This window comes from Hetaerina americana, unplaced genomic scaffold (assembly GCF_022747635.1).
Source record: "Hetaerina americana unplaced genomic scaffold, ioHetAmer1.1.p SCAF_179, whole genome shotgun sequence".
In the NCBI taxonomy this organism is placed as follows: Eukaryota; Metazoa; Arthropoda; class Insecta; order Odonata; family Calopterygidae; genus Hetaerina; species Hetaerina americana.
In genome coordinates this window covers 239,891-249,804 of record NW_027286740.1, presented here as the reverse complement: position 1 = coordinate 249,804, position 9,914 = coordinate 239,891, and the positions used below count along the sequence as shown (strand labels likewise).

General features: G+C 43.0%; 1 protein-coding gene across 1 annotated transcript; it reads left to right on the top strand.

The window, feature by feature from the left end:
- The first annotated feature begins 2,149 nt into the window (after positions 1-2,149).
- On the top strand, positions 2,150-7,106 carry LOC139687193 (uncharacterized). The gene is made up of 2 exons (XM_071584316.1): positions 2,150-2,155; positions 6,756-7,106. The coding sequence occupies exons 1-2, from the start codon at positions 2,150-2,152 to the stop codon at positions 7,104-7,106; spliced, it is 357 nt and encodes a 118-aa protein (XP_071440417.1).
- Positions 7,107-9,914: the final 2,808 nt, after the last annotated feature.

The following is a 9,914-nucleotide window of genomic DNA, read 5'->3' as shown; positions in this document are numbered from 1 at the left end:
GAAAGGCCCTTAAAAACATAAGGGGCGACATTTCCGGGAAAACCTTGCGACTAGGAAAAAAGTGTCTTTCATTCAGAACAGTGGCTCCCATTACTTCTAAGGCGCGGTTAAATCCTCGGAGAAACTGTAACTTATTCTCGGAATAAGTGATGACAAAACGACAAATAATTCACTCGGTGAGATTCGAGGATAAAGGTGTTGAGGATGACGCGAATGCGGCGCCAATTATCTTGCGCATGGGCCGCCGCATTCCTCCCCACCGCTCTTCTGGGCGGCCGGAAGTCGCCCGATTCGGTTTTGCGGAAGGACAGGCGCCCCACCCTCGTGTACCCCCACCCTCGTGCGCATCCCCCCCTTACATGGCCACACCTAGAGTACTGTTCCTATGCTGCCGTTAGAAACGGCAGCATAGGGACAATGCTACTGCTTACGTCAGGCGGCAAAACGTAATTCCAGACCGGTGACGTCCGTCGAGGAGCGCCAAACCATCAAATTGTTATTCAATATATCCAAGAGACTTCTCGGGAATCAAAGTGAGTGATTTATCGTCTACACATCTCATATTATTTTCTGTACTCCGAAATACTTTAATGTAAAAATAATCCATAGGACGGCCATCAGATGGTCGAGAAACCCAGAAGTCATGGTGTAGCATTTGACGTTACTTTTGTTTTTTCAAAATAATAAAAGATATTCAAACCTGCTCCGCGGTAAGGTTGTAGGAGAGAAGTCAACGTCCAAATATAGGAGGGTAACCATATCAAATAAAATAATTATGCTAGCCAGTTCCAACCCGAAGGTGAGTTTGGTTGTTCTCCATATGGCGTGTGAAATGCACACATAGGCAGGATATGGGAGGGGGTTCCTTTCCTTGTGTCGGATATGGTTTCCCAGGAAGACCTGGTACCCGGAAAATCTCACTAATTGGGTCAAGCTGCAGGTGCCCATACAAAAAATGCCCGGAAATCGAACCCGGGCTTTCTGGTCAATAGTCCACCGCGGGACTACCACGTCTCCCGGAAATACTAACTTGAATGGATTGGGAAGAAAAATTTCAATTGAAGTCTGCTTTTCCTGTCTTAGCTTAACATTTTGGCCAATTAAAATGACGATGAAGCACTAGTCTGAGAATTAGGAAACAGCTCATAAAAGCGTATGCATGGCATTTACTTAAATTACGTATTGAAACACGCCCGAAAGAAGAAATACCGAAAGCAGAATATAAGCGACGGGTATGTGGTGCTACGTTGGGACGATTGAAAAGAAGTGGACGAATCAAGTGATAGGAAACCATCTCAAGATTGAATGAAGGAAGAAACCAATTAGAATTATTTTCAATTTTCGATTAGAATTCCAATTAGAATTATTTTAAATAGTTCGTTGAAGGTGGTGGTGGGAGCAGTCATAGGATGCAGAAGGGCTAAAGATTAAGAATAAATGACAAGAAACAGGTGATGGAAGGCGTCGATGCCAAAATGAAAATGTCAGTGCAATAAGGATGTGAGGGAAACGAGAGAATACGAGAGACATTATATTATTGATGAGTGAAACAAACCAATCCATAGATTACTCTTCCATGATGAAGAAAAAGTAATTCAAAAGGGTAAATTAACGACAAAATCAAAAGAGCGTTAGAAAGACAAGAATTATTTAAGGCTGGTGCTAATATTTATTGGAAGGAGCAAAGAAGCGTAAAATTAAGAAAGCAAACACTCGAGAAAATTTTGGCATGAGGGAATAAGAATCGAGAAATAAAAGCATGTAAAAGGGACTGAACTGAAGCGGCACAAGCGATAGAGTCTTTCGACTAGATGAATCACTTTCTGACAGCAAAGAAGAAGATAACTCCAGATACCAGGACACGATTCATATATTAAATACGCAAACGATATTCATAAATAAATTCATACTCGTATGGAACTAATGTTCAACCAGATTTGGGTCAGGAATGCCTAACATATTTTTAGACACAGGAGGTTTGAAACAAAAAATGCGAAAGGAAAACTGGACGGGAAGGAAAGGGGAAAATTTCGAATCAAAGAAATATTAAGAAGGCACTGGCCGGAGTGAAAAGACAATAAACTCGGGGAGAAGGGTGTTTCTGGCAAAAGAGTAGCAGGCTGACTAAAACGATTATTATGGATTAATAATGATGGTAAGTTCTCGAGAGGAAATGAAATAATATTGATGATCCATTCAGCGATAGGAAGTAGATCCGTGATCGGCGTGCGACGAGTGTTTAGACGATCCTAAAAGAGTGAGCCGAATTATTCATGAATGGACATTTGCTATCGCATGTGTCAGAAGTACGCACATAGATGTTATATAATTCAATATACGATTCGTACTACAATAATTTGGATTACTTTGAGGCGGAGAAAATATAAAGTGTTGTCTTTTTTAGCGCAGAAAGCCCTGTTTATTCTACCTGACGTTATGAAAATAGCATCAAAGAGTGGCAACTTGCGCTTAGTCAATGTAGATAAGTTGAGGGAATAGTGCGAATTTTGAATTAGAAAAGGCTGCATGGATTTTTGAGGTGAAAACACTCACTAATTGGAAACAAATTGGAAAAAATGCGACTGACGAATTGCGATAAGCATTTAAAACATTTCGAAATGGTTAATGAGCCTGGTCCAGGAACACCAAACATAGAATCGATGACGGATACACCAAAACTATTGCTTGAATTATCTTATAAGTTAATGAATGTATCCCTTTTTAGAAAATATATTGAAAATAGGATATGACCTGATTGCTTTGGAACGATCATATTCTCAAGAATTCTTACGAAATTTGCAAAGAAATTAACTTAATATTACAACTCATATCGTAAGCAACTCTATATTTCCACATTTAATCTATATTAATAAAACTGAGTATATTGCATAATTTAGTAACTCTTACGTTAATTTTATGTTCTAAATATTTGATTTTCATTTATGCTCCGCATATTTATAAACATTACCTTCTCGTTCTAATTATCAATTTTGTTCTCTTTCATTTTGGCCATTGAATTTTTATAAAGGTGAAAATATATGTCCTCAGTATTTATGCGGCGAAGTAAACTTTATTAATTTCGAATTTCCTTTACCAAAGTACTTTTTCATTCGACATATTTCAAAACTTTCAAAAAATATCTTGGAAAAAATAAACTATTTTGGCAACATCCTCTCCCACGGTTAGCACTGATTCTTTGACTAAGTGTAACATTGAAGTGAACATCTGTTTGCCCCTGTAACATTCATTCATTTAGGGCATTCACTGGGGAAATATTTTGCGCCAGATATAATTCAGGCCATGCCAATTGTATTCCTCATCCACCTAATTAAAGCATCTTGTGGAGAGATAAATGTGGATACAGCGAACATTTCCCACTATGCATTGCGGATATTTTGAATTCTATGCCTTAAATATCTTATGAACTAAGCAATTTCCGTATCAAAGAGCATTGTCAACAAGGAATCCAGAGAAATAGGGAGTGATTTCAATTACTTACATAATTTTAACCTAAAAGAAATGCCGGTTCTAAAAGAGCGTTTTAATAGATTTAAAAATATTCCCATCGACATTTTCACAGTGACATAGGCATCGAATATAGGATATTATTTACAAAAAGCACTAACGCAATGCTACGCAAAGTACTACGCTCTCCCCGGGCCTCATAAATACAAGTATTAAACCGCTGGGAGAGTTACAAGTTTTTTCAGGAAGAAGAATTAATCCCTCATTTAAAATGAATCCCATTATTTATTCTATGATGAGGAAGAAGCACGCTCGGAGAAATCTTCAGCGTGGCAATTGATACGAATACGGGTGGGAAAATATCACTCCCAAGCAAGGGAATTGTGTCCAGATTGGCTGTCGGTAGGAATCAAAAGGATGGTCGCGGGGGAGGGGCGTTGCAAGGGGGGGTCATCTAATGTGGGAGCAGCGGAGCTGCGGACGTGGAGGCATTAGTTATGGATGGAGGATGTGAGTATGGAGGGCAGGCGACGGAGGCGGAGGGAGGTGGGGGCGTGAAACGAAGGGTTCTCGTGGGGGCGGGGGCAAGGATAAGGGGGGAGGACGACGAAGGACGCGCGCGTTCAAATCTCCGCCCCCGGGAGGAGAGTGGGTGGTGATTTGAATGCCGGAGTAGAACGGGGCGCAACGGCACTCGCCCTGCTGCTCCCGCCCGCCCGCCTGCGGAGGGAATCCGTGTCAGTGGGCTCAGCTTCTCTCCTCAAGACGGGCTCCAGCGCTCTCCAGCCGTTTGTCGGTCAGGGCGATAAGTGGACCGCCGCCGCGCCCTCTTCTTCCCTTACGGGCGACGGCGAGAGAGTCAACGCCACTCGGAGGAGGCGACGCACCTGCGTCCACCCTCCCTGATCCCATCCCCCAATTACCAAACGCTGCCCCCTCCATCCCCCCGGGGGCGGCGGCGGCGGTCTTACGTGGGAAGAACCACCCGTCGAGGTCGCCTCCCATGAAAAGGGGGGCCCTTGGAGGGAGGGGTGGGGATCAAGGGAGGGAGGGGGGTTTCGGGGGGTGGCTGGGATGGGAAATGGGGGGGGAGGAAAGGGTTTGGGGTGGGGCAATGGGAACTGGGAGATGAGATGATCCTGAGAAACGGTTGACCTTGATTCGTGCCACCACTGGCTCCTTGACCTTCATTGCGTCCCCCTTTGCCCAACCTGTTCTCCACGGAAACACGCGTCATCGAAGGAATACGCCACGGTGAAAGAAGGCGAAGACCGTTATGAGCGTATTGATATTGAGAAAATGTCAAAATCAATGTCAGCTCGTCCTGCCCACTGCCAGCATGGAAACTCAAAGGCGTTCTCACATTTAACGACTGTTGTAAACGTCCAAGTTTAGACGAGAGGTAGACGCCCAGCAGTTTAAGCAGATTTCATTTTAGTGTAATTATCCGTGGTGGGGGTCCAAGAGATTCGTTGTTACTTAAGTGCCAAAGGTTAAAATATCGTGAAGATATTTGAGCAAAATTCCGTCATCCTGAAACACGTTTGTATTCTGTTTGAGTTCACCTTTAAATTTTAGTCAAAAGTAATCTCTACGATGATGAAACATTATTGATCCTCTTCTCAAAGAATTGAAAAACTTTTCTTAGACTTGTCAATCTTTCAAAAATATCAGTGAAATGAAGCGTGAAAAAATGTCATGAACACTACACACGCAACCATATCAAGCCTTTAACAACATTTTGACGGTAACAGTTGAATAATTATAAGAAAAATGGAACAAAAACAGACAAAAATGTACGACTTAAATTATCGTATGAATAATTTTTAAATATATAATTTTTAACACTCGGAAATCATTGCAAATAAAGTGCTTTTACTTGTACTATGCTAAAGAAAGGGTAGGTTTGAAGTCTCATTCTAAACACGAGTAATTTAGTTAATCTAAGTTTCGCATAGTGGGGGGAAAGGATTTCAGCTTCAGCTGCTTTTTAAATTTAACCAGAAAAACCAACCATCTTTCCCACGTGTACATCTCCAATCTCCACGAACAAGTAGAAATGCTGATGATGGAATCATATACATGCTAGCATATGGGGATTATAAACAGAAATATAGATAGTACCACGAGCCGAGACTTGAGTGAATTAGTATAATTATTATTGATTAAGAAATAATTATTGCCAATCTCACTCACAGGGGATACCATCAATTAATTACATTCGATAAGAATGTTTTCAGCAAATGACCCAGATATTACTTTGAAAATTCAGACAAGTCTCGGCTACAGTCATATAAGTCATTTAAGAACAATACAGCAGTCCATGAGTCATCCGTCACCATTTATTGTCTTTATGGCCCATCAGGTTACCCTAGGGCCACATACAGTCAGTCTCCAAGTAATCAGTTGAAATATTACTTTGAAAAATTTTACATTACATAGTCATTAGTCAATGGGAATGAATGGATTTGACTTCTAGAATCAAAATTGACAAAATAACATCAGGGCCAGGCTGGAAACACACCTGTAAGGGTCCTCCTGTGTCTCGTCCATGTCTTTTAAAATGTACAAGAGATAATTGGGACATATATAAAAAAGTGCAGAGGTTTGGTAAACCATTCCAGGCCCACCGTCAGTAGTCCACGAACGTCCACTGATGAAAGCACTGACTGGTCAGACCTACGGTGATGAGTGCACATCGTAGGCTTGAGTTAACCCAGGCTTTCGGGATAAAGGGCCAACCGCTTGACGGTGGAGGAAAGGACTTTGCGATTTTCATTCTCGCGATGGACAAGTCGGGCGGGTCGACGAAAGGTCGTCCAGCAGCCCTCATTCGCGGGAAGATCGGTCGTTCAAGTCTCCGGCGATTCAATCGGTTCGTCGGGGAATCACAGCTTCCCGAAGCTGTGGCAGTTCAATAAATTATGCAATAAATTAAAAAATAAATTACCCCATTTACACGGTATCTGAGCAGCAAACAGAGTCGAGTACGACCGCTGGGGAAGGTTGGTTTAGGCGATGTAGAGGGGAGTTGGGAAGGGAGGAAGGAGAGCACTTTTGTACGCGATCTACATGCAATCAATCAGTTCTTCCACACGCCATCCACCACCACCGCCGCGTCCTTTGCCCCCCCCCCCCTCACTAGCAAAAGAATGCGGCTCATCTTTTCTCTTCTGCCTCCCTTCCCCACACACTACTCTCTATCCGGATCCCGTCAGTGATTCTCGATGGAGTTACTAATCGGAGGTTGTTGGGACTCACGTGCTCTTGCGGCGACGTCCGTGTCGTAGTCGTCGTCGTCATCGTCCCCTTCCCCCTCCTCCTCCTCATCGTCCTCCTCCTCATCGTCCTCCTCCTCATCGTCGTCGTCCTCCTCATCATCATCATCATCGTCCTCCTCCTCCCCCGCCAGGTCTCCCACACCCAAGTCGTCGTCGTCGTCGTCGTCATCGTCGTCCTCCTCGTCGGCGGGGGGTGCGGCGGGCGCCACGACTGGGGGCGCCACCGCCGCCTCCTCCACCGCGGGGGCCGCCGCCGTCTCCTCCTCCTGCGAGGACCCCGGCTGTCGCCCGTCGTCCTCCTCGAAGGACGCGTCTTCCGCCCCCGACGACGTCACCTCGTCGTCCTCCTCCTCTTCGTAGGCGGCGTCCTCGGAGGGAATCACGGAGGCCTCCAGGGTGGTCACCACGGAGTTGGTGTTGCCGGCGGGGGCCGGGGCGGGGGCCTGGGCGGGTGCTGGTGCGGGGGCCGCTGCGAGGGGCGTGGCGACGGGGGCGACGTTCCCGCCGCCGACGGTGGCCACGCTGGGGGCCTCCACGGCTTGCACGGGGCCGGCCTCGTCCTCGTCTTCGTCGTCAACTGAGGGGTCAGAGGGCGCCATTAGTGAGGTCGGGAACGGGGCTCCCTCCCATGCGAGAGAGATAAGGATCCGATTCACATCCGAGAATTAAATTCTTTTCTTAGGATTCCATTGCGGTAAAAAATAATTACGAATGAGAATTAATGGGTTTGTTCCTCTGTTCCTTTAACAAGACAGTTGAAGCTTAAAGTTCAACAACTGGCTCTCAAAGAAAGAGATGTGCGGTATTCATCTTTTGCATAGTATTTTTCCTCTCAAATTGTATTCGTGGCACATTACCCGTAAAGGCATATGCAGGGAGAGAATTGATATCAGGAGCACTGAATAAAGACGTGATGAAGAGATTAGTATATGGGATGGTTGGAGACGTCATTTGGTGGAAGCGATTAATAATGGAAAAGAATTTACTTCTTCCTTCCACAACCGCTCTTTGCTCTTCCACAAACGTTTGTGGAAGAAAGAAGTTAATTTTTTTCGAGATTAGTAAAGACTTACATTATGAGCAGTGGGCTTTGTGGATGCGAGACCTGATTTTTGAGGCAAGAGAGAGATCTTAGATTGGAACCTTTTGAGATATGGGTGAGGAGAGGTTGGAGAAAAGAAGTTGGACACCGACGAAGACAAACGCTGTGGTTTTAAGTAGGGGGGGAGAGGAGTGAAGGGGTTGCTGCTGGGGAAATCATAGAATAGCAAAGAAAGCGGATGGAGGAAATAGAGAAAGGCAGTGTTTGTTGGAGGCCTTGATAGAGGGGAGAACGTTGGGTAAGCGGGGTAGGAGGAGGAAGCGAGTGGGATTTTAAGACAGCATGAAGGTAGGCAGAATTAACAAAGAAAAGGAGAAAGGAATAATATAGGGCAAACAATAGTTAGTTCCTGCGATATTTAGCAGAAAATAGTTATCAGGGATCATTCAAAGCCTTTGAGTACTTAAAAACCTTTTTGGACCGTCCTGCCCTCAAAGAGGTAGAATAAATTAAAGAATTCCCCTTAAACCTAGCATTTTCCAGATACGTCCACAAGGATTTTAATTTGATTAATAATGTAATAAGTCCGACTATCTTTCAATGCTGACCTCTTGAGCAGAGGGGAATGATTGCAATTTTGGCCGAGAGGGTATTATGAATGGATTACGTTCAGTTTCATTTTTTGAATTACCTCGCCTTATTTCAAATATGACTCTCTGTTTCATGAAAGTTGATGTCCTTGCTTTTTGTGACGGTAATTGAAAGCCAAAGTTAACGCATCATCTCTTCTCTCTGAGTCCTAATTTGTTACTTTATCCCCACATTTTTCCGAATTGAGTTTATCCAGTAGATAATTACATTAATTGACTATCATGAAGATTTATTTAGAAATTCTTCAGTAACTTTTATTTATTCCACAGGAAACTTTGTTATCATCTAATGCAACATATTTATGTCACAAAATCAATATTTTAGTTACTATAATTTTTAGATCAATGGCCAAAATTCGTAGCTCATTTTCTCTGAAAAATGTCCAGTGATTAAAAACTGAAATTAGTCATGATCAATGTTTTGAGCATGCAGATTAGTGTTTCGTTGTTTGAAAGTGCCGGAAATTAGTTTGGCCGTGTTATGAAGCATTAGAAGAACGCTAATACTGAAGAAATGTTAAAGCATCATTTTTTAATAAGAACTTTGAAGGATTGAAGAAGAATTACAGTCCATCTGAACGGGTAGAAAAACTCCTTTCGTACGGTTTTAGATCACCATTGCGATGAACATGGCCGAAGGATAAGTGTATTAGAAAGAAAGGTGAAAGCTTTCTGTAGAAGTAATAATTTATTAAATATCATATAGCTGTACAACAATATTCAAAACATTTCATTTGAATGATATGTACAAAACACCGTTTTCAAACAGAACAAGCAATATGCTTCAGTTCAATAAATACAAGAAATGCCACCTCAATAATTTACTAGCAAATACAATTCACATCTTCAAGTTCGTCAACTTGCATCCCGTTCATTACACCTGAATTTTCACTGCAATTTAATTGCAATGTTTATCTTTGGCTACTGTTTTAATTAACTTAAGACCAAGCTGCAGGCGAATCTGAATGCCAAAAGGCATTCGGATTTAATTGAAATTATCAGTATTCACAGAATGAAGTAATATTAAATAAATGCTAAAGTAAATGACTTCCAAGTGTGAACGTGAAAATAATTAGTGTTGCCGAATGGTCAAATTATCAAAGAACTCTTCAAACAGGTGCGAAATCAATGCGGAACAACGGAAAAACTCTGCGTTCGACAATTAAAAAAAACATAGGAAAGAATGAGGACACATCTAATACAACCACTACCATATGTAATTATAAATTAAGAACTTTTGTACAGTGAACAGGTAATCCGACATCGTTGGCTCGTTATGACATAAAATGCTCTCTGCAACGGAAGCATTTTACTCAAACGTAATGTACAAAAATACAATAAAAAACTAGGAGAGGGAGGTGGCAAATAATAGTTTGAGTGCAGTAGATGGGGACGAAAACGTCTCGAGGAACGAGGTAGTGCGGGTGGGGCGGCCGGGGTGAGGGCTTGCCGCGACCCCGCGGGGCATCAATACGT